The sequence below is a fragment of the Acanthopagrus latus genome, chromosome 1 (genome assembly GCF_904848185.1).
Source record: "Acanthopagrus latus isolate v.2019 chromosome 1, fAcaLat1.1, whole genome shotgun sequence".
NCBI lineage: Eukaryota > Metazoa > Chordata > Actinopteri > Spariformes > Sparidae > Acanthopagrus > Acanthopagrus latus.
In genome coordinates, this window is record NC_051039.1 from 2,807,346 (window position 1) to 2,822,698 (window position 15,353).

Genomic DNA, 15,353 nt, shown 5'->3' on the forward strand with positions numbered 1-15,353 from the left:
GACTCTGTGGACACAAACAATGTTGTCAGTGCTGGTGTTCATGTGTAGAGACCCTGGTGATGCTACCAGCAAAGTTTCATGTTGTGTCCAGACTTCTTACTGTTTTAAAAACAGAGATTTTGATGCTATCGTAAAAGTGCCCGTAGCACTCCCATTGAAAATGAGTTTGACCTGAAAACGACAATACGGTAAATCTTAAAAAATAAACAATCTGTGGTAATTATGCTTTTACACGAAGGTTTGACTCATATACATTCACATAAAAAGCCTCGGTTGCATTTTGATGACAGTTTTGAATAACAGTGGTGTTAGCTTAGGTGTTATTGTTAATTTACTCGTCTGTTCTTGCTCCTTTTGGTTTTCACTCCTGTTTCCTTACAGCTGTCTGACATGTTGAATGCTTCAGTTCCACTCAGACCAGTGCTGAGCAGCTGTGTTTACTGTTTCCTCTCCTCTTTGTTTGTTTGAGAACGAGACTGTAGACAAAGTGCCGTCGACCAGTAGCATCACACACACAGACAGACACACACACACACACACACACACACGTCCAGGCTTCACCAGCACCACACACACCATCAGAGGCCTGTTCGTTATCAGGCTCAGTTATCGCTCGGATGCCATCAGGCGCGCTGTCACCGTGCAGGAGGAGAAGGAGGGAGTGTGTATCCTCCATCTAATGTTGCCACAGTAACGGCGCCCAAATCCCTTTCATCCAGCCGGCATGACGCTGGCAGCAGCCACACACACACACACACACACACATATATATATATATAAAACACACACATAAAGAGCTGACGTGGAGAGAAACATAAACGCTTTACCTGTTTAAACACACAGAAACTCGGTCCTTTGTCTCTACATCACTGAAAACAACGCGGCAGTTGGAGGATTTCTGCTCCTCTCAGCGACTATTTAGCTTTTTTTTTTTCCTCTTCTCCCGTTTATGCTAGCTGCCTCAGCGTCTCTCCAAGGTGCCGCGACGTGATTGGCTGCCGCTCCTCCACTCCGTCTCAAGGCGCTCTCCCATTGGCCGCTTCGTCCAGCCCCTCCGCGGGAGACATCTTTGTCGAGGGCAACGGGTTCAACGACTTCATTAGCCGGAGTGCTCCTCCCGTTAAAAACGTTTGCCCTTGCCTCCTTTTCTTTTTCTTTTTTCTTTCTTTCTTTTTTTTTTTTACGTGCTGCCCGCCGCCCCTGCAGGACTGTAAAGAGGCAGCAGAGCTTCCTGTTAATGACACCGTGTCATTTCATGTTTCAATCTGGTGATTAGACCCGCGTTCGGGCCACTTTTATGGAGCTTGATTTATTGTTCTGCCTGGCTCGGTTCGATGAGATGGAATGGATTTAAAGCCAATACGGATTTAATTCAGTGTGAAGCTAAAAGACAGAAAGAAAGAAAAAAAAAATCAAGATTTAGCCAGTAGATCAACATTAAACTCCATGTTTCTTATCAAACTTGTTAGTAAGCTTCACAGTGAAAGTGATATGATGACTTATGATGGTACAATTATCTAATTATTAATGTATGTAATTTATATTATATTATTTTATCTGTGTTTTTACTCTTTTTATTCTGTAGGATGTCAAATGAAAGGTTCATTATGTCTCGTCATGTCACTGGTTTCCTTTTATTTATGTTGTGTTTTATGTTACAGATTTTGTCTTACATGTTAACTTTATACAACATTATGTTCATATGTATATACGAGCCTGTTCGATATCTTACCTCTTACTTATATTGTTTATTTTTTCTATTGTTAGTGTATTTTATGAGGCTTCTGTCACCGTTTGTGGGACGATAAAGGAAAACTGATTCTGTTCTTGTGTTTTGTTGTTTTTGTTGTTGTGTCAAGTTTTGTGGTGTGTGTGTGTGTGTGTTGTTTTGATATGTGATGTATGTTATGTTATTTAATGTTATTTATCTTATACTGATGATATGGAGAATGAATAAAGAAACATTTTGGATGGAAGCCAGCAGGATCTCACAGCTGAGGTTTGCTTGGTTCATTAAAAATAATTCAAATCGATGTTTGTTTGTTTATTTATTTATCTGTTTGCTTATTGGACGGGGACAGAGAGCAGCTCATTAACCGTCCAGTTATCTTCAAGCTTGTCTTGAGTTTGATAAGATGAAGACAGTCCTCGAGCACACGTCACCTCCACCTCTCTGCTCTGTGCTGTGTGCACTGTTATGTAAGCCTACTTTTCCCAACATAATAAAACAACCTTTCCATTATTAAAGTGTATTTTGACAGCTGGGATCATGTGGTTTTAGTGGTTTTAGTCACTATGGGAATGTATCTTGTACTTTGTGAAAAGTCCCAGAAGTTTTGCAGCAGGATTCAGTATCAGAGTTTCATTCCTGTCAGCAAGAAGATGCTGAATAAACGTCTGAATGATGGGAAACAAAACTTTAACACGCTTTATAAAGCCCGAAATCACTATCACATTGCCTCAGCGGGCTTTAGAGTCTGCACAGTGAAACACCTCCTCTGTGCTCAGACTCTCGATTTGATCAAGGAGAAAATTTCCATGTTCAGAAAAACAAAAAGAAGATGGAGGAGGGAGAGCCACAGAGGAGGAGCCCTCTGCCAGGACAGACAGACATGTGATAGATGCTGCAGAACAGAACAGAACCAAATCACAGTTTATGATTCGGATTGACTAATTATTATATATAAAGGGTTTGGATCCAGGAGGACGACTGAGCGGAACGAGGCAGTCGTGGCCGGGAAGAAGACGGCCGGGCCACACGAGATAATGAGCAGTAACAAGAGAAAAAAGTCAGAGTGAAGAAAAGTCAGATTCTACAGAAACAGATATAAGGATAAAGTGAAGCAGAGGAGAGCCACGATCCAGTAGAGTCCAGGGTGTGACGGTCCGGACCGGTCAGTATGTGAAGAACCAGGAGAGGCAGATGATCCCAGAGTCCTGTGGTCCATCAGAGGAGGAGGAAGCTGTAGAGAGAGAGAACAGAAAACAAAAAGCTAAGTTGGATAAATAAAATGTTAATCAGAGTAAACAGATTGTTTCTCGTTGGCAGAACGATGTGAATTCTAGTATTACAGGTAAGAGACGTGAGGAGAAACTTGGACCTCTAGATGTCAGTTCTGTAGAATCCGTCCGGATGTCAGCTGTGGAAAAACAGATGCAAAGACACGTGGAAGCAGCCAATTTACTAATTCAATTAAGACCACTCTAACAAAAAGCAACAGGATCCATTAAGAGAGACCTTGCAGTGATCCTTTAATTGGTTAAATAGAGAGTATGAGTTGTAACTGGTGGGAGTGAATGTTTCCTGGGGTGGGCTCTCAGGGACATCGGGGGGTTTTGGGTCCGTGCAGCTTCAGGCTGTTCTAATGTTCATAAAGTGACACTGAAGCATGTTTCTGATAACAGAGGCTCTTTGTGTGCTGCAGCCTGACTCTGACTGCAGCTCATTTAGCCTGTCGAGCTGCACTAATAACATATCTGCTAATTTAAACAATGCAGTGTCTTTATGTGCATTTCTGTCTTAAATCCCCCGCACGCCCGCGCCCTTTGACACACATAGCTGCTCTGAGCCGTGGCAAATTTGGAGCCCAGGCGCCATGTGCTGCGTCCTGCACAACATTAAAACACACAAACATCCCATTAAACGACCAATGACAGCACATCCTCGCGCAGAGATGCTGGGAGGGATGGAAGAGGGGGGAGGAGGAGGAGGAGGAGGAGAAGGGGGAGGGGGAGCTTTTGGTGGGTGGGACAAACGAGCGCTATAGAAAGGGGGATGCTGCAGCCCCGTCCCCCTCATATCTCACTCCACCCAGCCCTAGAATAAAAACCACCGGTGACGTGCGCGCAGGGAAGCACCCAGCAGTATGTGCGCGCCCACGGGAGGGGCCGATAGAAAATGGCGAGTCTGTGCAAAAGGCAGCAATGCACGGTAGAGAGGCGCGGCTTTCGGCAGGAACTTGACTCTTGGAGGCACAAACTCATTCACTGTGTAGGTAAGCTCTCTTGGCATTGTGTGTGCGCGCGTGTGTGTCGGGGTCCGGACGGTGCCGGCGGCTGCTGGACTTGTTTTTTAGGGAGTGGAGAGCGCACAGAGCCGCGGCTGTAATGTCCACTGGAAAAAACCTATAGGCTCCCATGGAGCTGTCATTTTTTTTGTTACGCACGGCTGTTGCCTGGCGCCGCCTGCCTCCCACCGGACACAGCCAAAAAGATACTGAGCTCGAACTTTCCGGGCTGGTGTCGGGCGGGTCGGCAGGTGTTACACCTGCGCACTCTGAGTGTGTGTCCTGTCGGGCTGTTGACTTTTAGTTTGCGGCGGTGTGTTGGCTGCTGGGGGCCTCTGGAGGTGTTTTATACATTATTCTATGGCTGTTTGTTTATTGTAAGCAGGAGCATGTCACGTGTGCAGATGGAGCTGCGCCTCGGCCAATCAGCTGCCCGGCTATAGGCAGGCCCGTGCACGAGTGCGCGCCGCCGGGTTGAGTTTTTGGTCGGAGGGGAGGCGGTGCGCGCTCTCAGTCTCCAAACATGACGCCCCCTCCTCCTCCTCCTCCTCCTCCTCCTCCTCCTCCTGCACTTCCCTAGAAATGAGCTTTTGGGAGCGCGCATTGCTGCATTGGGGGAAATGTCAGGAAATAATTTTGTATTTTGAGGCGGAAGGTGGAGGAGGGGGAGGAGGAGGAGGAGGAGGGGTCGGCAGGGAGGGAAGCCTCTCCGCTCGGCCTCGGTACTTGTTGAAATCGACGCTCCTGGCTGCGGAGGGAGGAAAAACTCTGCGGTCGGGCGCAGTTTAATCTTGAAGACATATTAGTGATGTTCTGAATGCACATGACAGAACAGCGTGTGTGTGTGTGTGTGTGTGTGTGTGTCAGGTCAGAGCAGCAGTCATGACATGTGTCAGTCTTTGTCCTGTTGTTGTTACTCGTCACACATCCAGTTGTAAACCTCTCCCTGCTCCCCTCATTAGTTCATGTTGTCATTTTGGGATTTTCTTCATCTATACATCTCTCACACCCACTGCCCCTCCTCCTCCTCCTCCTCCTCCTCCTCCTCCTCCTCCCCCACGCCTCAATTTCTGGTGTATTTCATTAGCTCAGTTTAATCCGGTTACATTGACCTATCCTGATGTTATGGCAAGATTATCATCCACTCTTCGCCTCTGATCTCTTAACCTCTCTTGGTTTCCTCGGCTCTCTGCTCAGCTTCTAATCTGGCTTTTATTGCACCACCATCACCACCATCACCAGCACCACCATCACCACCATCACCACCATCACCACCATCACCAGCAGCAGCAGCAGCAGCAGCAGCAGCAGCAGCAGCAGCAGCGCCGGGTGTTGCAGCTCCACTCTTGTGTTTTTGGATGCACTTCTGTCCAGATGTTGAGTGTTGACCTGTCACCCACTTACCCATCCGACCGCTTTATAATAACTCACATGGCCTGATTCCCAGCAGGCCAGCGGGGCTTTCCTCTTCTTCTTCTTCTTCTTCTTTTTTATTAGTAAGAAAACAACTGAATTAAAAGGTTGGGTAATCTCTGACCTCCAGCCGGTGTGATCAGTATGAAGCCATAAGGAACCACAGCTGCAGTGTAAACAACAGGACACTGAAGGCTGGTTTTTCCTCCATCGTTCATCTGACCATCAGCTGACGGATTTTAACACCAAAAAATGCGTTTTGTGACTCAAGAAAAGCGAGTTAACCTATTTTTTCTGCCGTCACACATCAGTGACGAGCGCTGCCTGCGTTGTGTCCTGCTTCTACATTTATAGCCTAATTAGAGCTGTTTTAATGATTTTGTGGGTCACTGGCTTTGAGTTAAAAGCGGCAGAGGATTTAACGTTTTTTTTTTTTTTTGCTCCCTCCTTTTTAAAAAGTGTGACACATTTTGGCTGCAGCTCCCCTGTAATGAAAAGGAGCTTCATGTAAAGCTGTAAGAAACACTGGGAGGGGATGTGTGAGACTGTGCGTCCCTGTAGGAACGCTGTAATCATACTGAAGTCGAGGTAGATACCACCAGCCTGATAAATACACGGTAAGCTCGCCGTATGCACCATGAATCCATCCGGTAACATGCCGATGATACTGAGGGGGGATACAGATACCACAAAGCAGAATAATGAACTCACAGTTGGACATTACAGTGTGTGTGTGTGTGTGTGTGTGTGTGTGTGTGTGTGTGTGTGTGTGTGTGTGTGTGTGTGGAGGCTGTGTGTTAGTTCGGCATATTTCCTCATTTCTGGTTGTTACATTCGCTGGCTCGCTATGCATGACAGGTTTTAGGGCCGGGGCAGTTCTCAGCCCTCGGACTGAAGTCTGACATGTTGATTTGTTTGAAGGCTAATCGGCTGGAGAGCCGGAACATCATGAGGAGCGCTCGTCTTCTGACCGGCTGCTTCTCAAGTGTAGAAAGTGTTGAAGCTGAAATTACTTCTGTGTTATTTTATCAGCCGTCCTGTACTTCAGGGTTTCTGATGTTATTAGAGTCGCGAGTAACGATGAGTTGTAATAAACTATCTTGTATCGTCTGAGCAAGAGTTCAAAACCTAAATCAGTCGAATCTATCATCATGTAAGACAAAGAAAAGCAGACTGACGATAGGAAAATAAACTCATTAATGGATTAACTAATAGTTTCAACTCTAGATATCTTTAAAACTTCTTTTTTATGTCAATAAGAAAGAAGACACGAGGTTAAAAACAGCTGTTGAAACTCATGATTTGAGTATTCTGTGGCTGCAACATGTAATTTTCTTTTCACCACATCGATTAATCTGCTGATTGTTTTCACTGTTTAGTCCATAAGATGTCAAAAATTGTGAATTCTGACGTCTTGGAAACGCTGAAGCTCAAAGACTCTTTGTTTACTGTCATCAGTGATACAGAGAAGCAGCGTGGAAGAAGCTGGAACCAGTAAATGTTTGACATTCCTGCTGGAAAATGTACCGAAACGCTCAATTATCAAAATACTTCACAAACTTATCGACTTATCAGCTCACCGCTGCAGCCCAGGCACGACGTTGACAACAGTTCTACACAACACTCGCTTTTAGTGTTGATTTCAGCAACACAAGAACTAGAATGGCACTCAGTAGAGTGCATACCTCCGCCAAGGCCAAACAGTCAGACCTTTGTAGCTAAATAAATAAACAAATGCTTAAAATACTTGAGAAAATTGAGATGAAATCACGCCGTTTGTTTTGCGCTCACGCCTGTTTTCACAGCAGCCGCGTGGGAAAGGACAAAGCGGTCGTTACGTCGGAGACATCGCGGCCTCAGAAGGTCAGGTAACAAAGGTGGACATCTCGCAGTATATAACAGTTCCTGGTGATGTGAAAGGATGCAGCTTGTCGACGCGGCCCGGCATCAGCATCACCATCATCATCTCCCCTCGCCGATAATAAAGCACGGGGCCTATATGCCATAGAAAGGTTAACATTATTAGATGGTAGCAATTACAGCCCAACTGCTGATTCCTCTGGCACACGTTCTGGGTGGAGAGGAGTGCAGCTAATTTGATTGCAGAGAGGTTGTGGCAGTGCTGGAGAGAGACAGACTGCGAGGGAGAGAGAGGGAGAGAGGTGTGAGTCTGAGCGGCAGATTGCTTCTTTACTTCCAAACCGAAACTCCTCGCAGGCGAAGCTTCTCCCAACACACACACACAGACGACGCCAGGAAGTGTGAGCGTAGCTTCAACGTGGGGGGGGGGAGGTGGACTGAAGCGCTCCATGTTGTTGTTTCAAGACCAAGACTCATTGCGAACAGGTTGAGAAGGTGTGATGATGAACCGAGAGACAGTAGAGACATTTTAACAGACTTCTCTGCTGGCGTTCACTGTGAATACCTGTGGCTGTAGTCTGTAAATGCACCGCGGAGACACAGTTGGAGGTCAGCGAGTAAGACTGCCGGTGGTGACGGTTAGTTTAGAGGGTTTTTGCATCAGTGCTAGCTTTGCACAGTCGCAATACATTCACAAGTGTTTACTCAATATAAGTGGCCAACCTAGATGTTCAGGAAGTGACAGTTTGTGTTGGACTCGTGCACGTTATCATGAAGGCTTTGAATAAAGGTGGACTGCAAAATAAAAAGACGTCATACCTCTAAATAACTTGCATTTATTCACTAGCTTGTCATCTTCTTTCTACACGTTTCTAGTTGCTAACTCGAACTGGCCAAAAAACAAAAGCAGTAATTGCAAACTCTGACTAGCACTAATCTATCTTTTAATATATTCAACCAGGAACCAAAATGGCGGCATGGAGCAGACTGAACGCTGCTGTTTCATAAAAAATAGCCTCTACCTTAGCACTTAGCTAGCTCCTCATCGCTGTTACGATGATTACAATGATGATTTTCTTTATCTATCTGAAGTTATTCTCCTTTTAATCTATAAAATGTCAGAAAACAGTCCGTCTGAGTTTCCCAGAGCCGAGTCGATGCCGTTACATGTCTCGTTCTCAGAGTCCTGAACCTGAAGAACATAAAGAAACCAGCAAAACATTCATAATGGAAACAGAGAAGTTCAGGATTAAAACAAAGACTTTCAGCCGACTGAGTAACTGACTAATTGTTGCAGCTCTTCAGTTTTTGCTCCCCGCCGCTGTTCATCACCATCACATGATTGTGTCGCTGCCACGAGCTGCACGTTTCCGCTTTATTTCCTTTTTGTTTACTGCTGATTATCGAACGAGTTGGAGACGATCACGCTGCTTTTGTTGAGGATCTGACAGCGTGGGCAGAGTCTACAGCGCCTGCTCGTCTCTTCCTATACCTCACACTTTAAATAGCGCCGCTTGAGATCATCCATTTTGGTTTAGAGTGTCATTAACCGAACAGATCTTCCTGATTTTCCCTCTATCCGTCCCTCTATCTGTTTATCTAGTCCCTCGATTACCCACTGGTACTTAGAGTCAAATCCTCGTCTTATCCAGTCAACAGAACCCCCTCCACCCTCCACCCTCTCTGAGCTGATGGCTTTTATTTCAGTAATGGACAGATGGACGTCTCCAGAGATCTGCCTGCTACTTTCTCATCTTGCTAATTCTTCTTTCATGGGTTTTTTTTTTTTTTTTTTCCTGAAAAAGGAAAACAAAACATGGCACATTTGTCGGGAGCCGGTGGGGGGAAAGTGGCAGCGGTCCACCCATTTAACCGGACCGGGTGCCAACACTGTAAATCTCTGTGCACCCTTTTTCATTACGTATGCATGCACACACACACACACACACACACACACACACACACACTCTGCTTGACAGTTATGTGTGTGTGTGTGTGGAGCTATCTCGGGGGCCGCTCCTTGCCAACCAGGAGCCCCGTGGGAGGAGGGCTGCTCTCTTTGGGGTGTTGAGAGGGGGGGAGTTTGACTGCAATCTGTGGAAAAGCAAAATACACCACTGGCACTGAGTGAGTGTTGACAGAAGGTGTGTGTGTGTGTGTGTGTGTGTGTGAACTTCTGTTTATCCAGAAAACGTCCACCGAGCGCTCTGCTCTTTTTCTAGCGACGTCCTGACTCACGTTCAAACAACGCTAACGCACATTTATCTGAAACTGCCAGGAGGATTCAACCTGCCACAGTTCTGGTTACACACCTGCTCCTCTCATGCTCTACAGGCAGGGGGCTATGAAGTGTGTTTTTTTATGAGCGTCAGGGTCTTTTTTTAATTGTTCCCGATGGGGAGAGAGAGAGAGAGAGAGAGAGTACCTGAGGGCCGAATGGTTTCAACATTGATGTGCCGATGTGTGTGTGTGTGTGTGTGTGTGTGTGTGTGTGTGTGTGTGTGTACGCAGCGGTCACGTTGCAGGACGTCCAACTTCTCTGCTGCTTGATGCTAAAGAAAAAAAACAAACTTTGGCATGTTTTCTTCTGCAGTGACTGATCTGTAAGAGAAGTTTGTCTGGTGTCACAGTTTACTCTGATTGAAAGGTTTTTGGACACACTGTTTGTTGGCAGCGAGTGTGTGTCTGAGTCGAAGGACTCGTCAGGTTTCCTCGTCTGCGTCGTCGTCTCCAGCTGGTGTTTGAACAGGATCCGTGTTTCTGGAATCTGTCGGTCGAATCAACAGCGAAGGTCAAAATTTCCAACTTCCGTCCTCGCAGGTGTTCCAGGTGCGCCACGCCAAAACATGTCTGACGGTATCATGACGTCTGAATTCTGACTTTAAATGATGTTTGACGGTACTTTTCCTCGAAGCTGTCTGGAACGCAGACGTAGTGCCGTAAAACCCGGAGCGAAAGTCTTGAGTTTCCTTTATTGTTGCGGTTGTGAACTGGACTGGAACTGAACCGTTCAGGATCGAACTCTGGGACGCACACGAGACTTGAATGGAGTCGTGGTCTGTTTGCTCGTTGTCAGAGACGTATTTTGTGGCCAGTTGTTATTGGCTTTATTGTTTTGTCGGGTTTGATGGATCGACTTTCTCTCTGTCGTTGAACCCTTCAGCCCAGAGCTGCTCTGCCAGAGAGCGACACCAGACGGACTCGCGCCTCGAGTCTGAATCTGTTTGAGGATTAAACTGTTTCATGTTGTTTTTTTGCCGGCTGTTGAGAAACGAGTCAAATATTTCAGAAGAAAGGATCCTTCTTGTTACTCAGCCTGTTAAAAGCAGCCGAGCGTGACAGCTCTGAAGGAACAAACTATTTTTGAGTCTCAGGAGACGAGACTGTTGTCATTCTGTTGTTATCCGTTATAAAAAGATGCTTCTTTGTTGTGTTTTGGTTTAGTTTTGCGGAGTGTTTTTGCAGTTTTCCTCCCCTGAGGCCTTCACGTTGTGTCTGACAGGGAAAGCGAAACTTTTTTAATTGTTGTTGTTCAGTGTTGGAGCATCTTTAGAGAGAAACGTACAGAAACCACAAGAAGCCAAAAAGAATATGTTGGTCCAACAACTCAGCGTCCCGAACCTCTATTTAACGTCTGATTCTTCACCTGCATGTCTTGGTTTTATGAATCAGTGAGCTGAAAAAGCTAAAATTAGTGTGCAACAATTTAAAATAACAGCGTTTGAAGTTAAAATGCCAAAAAATCCGAAGTTTCCACCTTCTTCGAACGTCTTCCAGAGTAATGAAAGGAAATCAGGGTGTTTGGATTCTTAGTTGTGTGAATTAAAAACATTTTATAAAACAAAAACAGTCACTGATTGATCAGGAACACATCCAGCAGGTTTATCAATCAGAAAAAGTCCCGGCCACGTCCTTCACATCCTGAAATGTAAAAAGTAAAAAACAAAGATGCAGTTTGGTCTTTAGTATGGTGGCTGTGAGCGTCTCTGCGGGTGTGTTTGTGTGCGGCTGATTACACGCTGTGCTCTGAGCCTCCTCATTATTCTGCAGGATATTGCGAGTCACAAACTACAAACGCAGTCATTTAACTAAACGTGTCTTCCAGCCGGCGGAGTGCCGGGAGGCGCTGCGAGGCCGGTGCTCTGCTAGTAAACCAGCGATGTCCACGATAAAGACGGACACCTCGATATTTATAGGCTGATGTTTGACTTCCACAGCGTTTGGTTCTGCGATCCTGACGTCTGGCTGAAGTTACAGGAACAAGTGGCAGAAATACTATCCGTCCATAATGATGCTTCTACAGTGGGACTAAGTGAGATATGATGTCACGTTTTCTAAGATTTCAGGTCTTAAAACCTTAAAAACACACTTTCTTCTAGTACAGCATTTGAAATATGAATGTTTGCAGATGTTTTAACCTCCGAGTCCAGAAGTGTTTTATATCTTTACAGGCTTCAAACTCTGCAGAGCAGATATCTCTCTCTCTATCTCTCTCTCTCTCTTTTCTTCACTCACGCAGCGACCAAAGTCCTCCACTTCCTTTAACTTTGTACACGGCGTCCCTGACACGACCCAAAATTTATATAAGCGTTCCATTGTGTGTGTGTGTGTGTGTGTGTGTGTGTGTTCCTTTTGTTATGCGAGCCACCTGACCTCCTCTGGTACAGTTCTTTCGGATACAGACGGCATGTGGGCTCATGCACTGTGCACTATAGCATTTGTGTTTGGAGTGTACACACACACACACACACACACACACACACACACACACACACACACACACACACACACACACACACACACACACACGCGCTCGTACAGGATTGGCGAGTGGTGTCAAGGCTTTTGGAGCAGCAGGAATGTTTACACGGACCCGCCTTCAGTGAATTCTTCCCGGTTCCTCAATAATGGCTGCTTTTGTGGGGAAGGTCACATTTGAGCAATTTGCTTTTCATAGTATTTGAGCAATGGTGTGTGTGTGTGTGTGTGTGTGTGTGTGTGTGTGTGTGTGTGTGTGTGTGTGTGTGTGTGTTTGTACGGACCAGGTTTTGATCTCCGTGTGTCGGGGAGGGAGGACTGTCTTTAGGTTCCGTGGTGATGATGAGACTCGGGGAACGCCGTATTAGTTTAATGAAGGAAGTCTCACTGAGTGTTCAGTATTAATGGATTTGAAGTAAAAGTGTGCGTCATTAACAATTAATTAATACTAAATGGCACTCCGGCATATTCCTGAACGAGAGGAACCAGCTAATGAGATAATAATGGAGCTGAGCGGTCGGTTAAGCAGTGTTAAGCTGTCATGGTTCAGTTAAAGGGACAATCCGCGGGCAGCTGCTCCGAATCATTACAGGAATAATCTGCAACTCTGTCATTTGGATAAACGTCTTATTATCTTGTTCGCCGATTGATGTGAAATCAAGTCTAAAGCAAACTGTGGAGCCGCAGCAGGAAGTGGTGCGTCCGTGTTTAGACTGCAGCGGCAGCGGCGGGTCGATTACACAACAACAAGCGTCTCCCGGGTTCATCTCATTGTGTAACGAGTGTCTCTGGGTCGTCGACTCCAAGATGCCACCTTCGGGTTTTCTGGGGATTTCACACCGCGTTCTCACATTTTTCTGACAAAACATGATTAAAGTTGACGGCGGAGAGAGACGGTCGATAGTTGAGTCGGTCATGTTAGCTCCCGGTCACACCAGGCGGCGGCGGTGGTGTAACGAACTGGACTGAGCAGTGCTGCAGTTTATTACACATGAGTTCGACTTTTTATTTGTGAGATGGAAGATATTCTTAATATAATCTCTGTAGACAGTTACACAGTCCAGCTCTGACATTTATAAGACTGTCAAACAACAGAGGTGTGTGTGTGTGTGTGTGTGTGATGATTTAAATCAAAGATATAATGTAATAAATGAAATTTAACAGCGAGCAAAATGTGCATCTCTGACTCTGACATCCCCGAAGTGTCTCTGTACAGATCACAGGTCAGTAAAAACAGCAGAGAGAGAAACAATGATGTGGAGTAAACACGGTATTAAATGTAAAAGCACACACACACAAACACACAGGTAATAGTGTGTGTGTGTGTGGTGACAGGGTTTAATGTGGGCATGTTTGTTTAAAGACTCCGTACCTGCTGGGCATGGCATTGTGCCAAGCTTGCTGCCTACAGGTGCACCCTGGGAAAAGTAGTTCCACAAAGAGAGGCAGGCAGGGAGGGAGGGAGGCGGTGAGGGGGAGGACGGGAGGAGGGAGTGTTCAGCGAGGTGTGTTGCTTACACACAACAAACCCTGCGAGGACACATGACGGACGAGCTGCGCAGAAACAAACGACACAGAGACAATGAGCAATTATTTGCAATTCAAAGACGGATCGGAGCTTCATTATGATGTGGCCTTCGACACGGAGGAGACGCTGCAGGTGAAACCCTCTGCTGCTGCCCAACACACAGGAAACTGTGGTTTCTAAGTGCACCGAGCGATTAAAGCGCCAGTGTGACGCTCAGCAGAGACGAGAAGTCGTAGATGATTCAATGAAAGATGGTTTATAGAAATAAATTCACCCTGATTCTGATGTTTCTGATGTGATGAATGAGCTTCAGCGCAACACCAAAAATAAAGTCCAGCCATATTTAATCCTAATAAATAAACACCTTTCAGCTATTTTAACAAAGGAAGCCAAAGTGAGTTCTCTAAACAAGAAATTTGCCAAAATAAAATAATAAAAAACTGGAAACGGTCAGATTCAGATCCTGGAGTCCAGACAGGAAAGATCACCAGTCTGATCTCTGATCACGACACAAAATGTCTCAAAGCCGGCTCACTTTTTCTGCTTCGCTCGTTTCCTTCTTTTGTTCACTGTAAAATCTTTGTGCTGCGGCGTGTTTTGGTCTTTCTCTGCCTGACAGCCCGTCAAGACGACGAGTGCCGGCAGGAAAAGGCTTGAGAAAACAGACTGAGCAGAGAATGAAAAACCAAGCGGAGTTTCGTCTCCATCCACCTGTTTCTGTGCACATCTCCTGTGTGTGTGTGTGTGTGTGTGTGTGTGTGTGTGTGTGTGTGTGTGTGTGTGTGAGAACAGTAACCAGCTCCTAACAATCACTCAGCTGTCGGATTGAAAAGCTCCTAGATTCACTTTTCTCTTTCTCCTCCGACGAGGCTGCGAACTGCTCGGCTCCATTTCAGAGCTCGTCGGCTCAGTGACTGTCAGCACCACTCTGACCCTTTTTATTCTCTGTGGTTAATTATCTTTGCAAACAGATTTAACCTACACGCTGTGAGCCGGCCTCAGTACGAGCCTTCGTCACCGCTCTGCCACAATGAGCTTGTTTTTTTTTTTTTCCGTTCGCGGCAGCATTCGACCGCGGAGGAGGTCTGTGACGTGTCAGCGCCGTTAAAAACCACACAGCAGGTCCTCTGCAGGCCGCGACTCACATCGCCCTCGTAGTCGCTCCTCCACATGAAACAGCGGTCAGGGCGGAAGCTTCTGGTTCAGGCCGCCGTCTGCTTGGACCTGTTGTCAGTCGGCTTCCTCACAGTTACAGCAGATGTTCCTCCACCAGCAGAGGATTTTGATGTCCTGTGACTTTTTCCTTCTGCCGCTGTGAACCCAAACGTCTCACTGCGAGAGGTTTGCACGACATTTTCTAAATCTAAAACTCTCCTTTATCGCCACAGTCAAACCAAACTGTCCACGCTGGAAACAGAACCGAGGCCGGGCTGATACGAGGAATATCTACCATGTGCAGTAACACCGATGAATAATAATAATGACCTTTGCAGAAATGAAGTCGATACTGCTGTGGTTCCAGCAGCTAAGTGTCCAAAATGCTGTTGTGAAAGAACAAACGCAGGCTGATGTGAGTCAACAGAAAGGAAAATTCAAATGTTGTATATAAACTTAGAAAAACAACCTTTGTGTGCAGGTTTGAGTGTCGAGGTTTGAGTTTGCACTTCCTGTGTGCCTGTAAATGAAACGCAAAATGCAGTGAAGTGATTTGTCTATAAATCCATAAAATTAAGAAATTATACTGATCACGATCGCTCAAAATACATCAGCTAACGATCTGGGGAGTT

General features: G+C 45.9%; 2 protein-coding genes across 15 annotated transcripts in view; one reads left to right on the plus strand and one right to left on the minus strand.

Moving 5' to 3' along the window:
• The window catches only part of LOC119019211 (MORN repeat-containing protein 4-like), a 112,325-nt gene that overhangs the window by 16,986 nt on the left and 79,986 nt on the right, over positions 1–15,353 (minus strand). For 8 of the 14 annotated variants that reach the window (XR_005074960.1, XR_005074958.1, XR_005074959.1 and 5 more), the window contains exon 1: positions 577–689. Coding sequence is in view for 5 of the 14 variants with exons in the window: in XM_037097676.1 (XP_036953571.1) it covers positions 577–676 (100 nt within the window). In the remaining 9 variants the exon portion in view is untranslated. The other 6 variants (XM_037097684.1, XM_037097648.1, XM_037097630.1 and 3 more) reach the window with 5 other exon arrangements.
• lcor (ligand dependent nuclear receptor corepressor) overlaps positions 3,792–15,353 on the plus strand; it is a 75,888-nt gene continuing 64,326 nt past the window's right edge. The window contains exon 1 of the mRNA XM_037097231.1: positions 3,792–3,995. Within this exon, the coding sequence (XP_036953126.1) occupies positions 3,899–3,995 (97 nt within the window). The 5' untranslated portion in view covers positions 3,792–3,898. The remainder of the gene's footprint in view (positions 3,996–15,353) is intronic.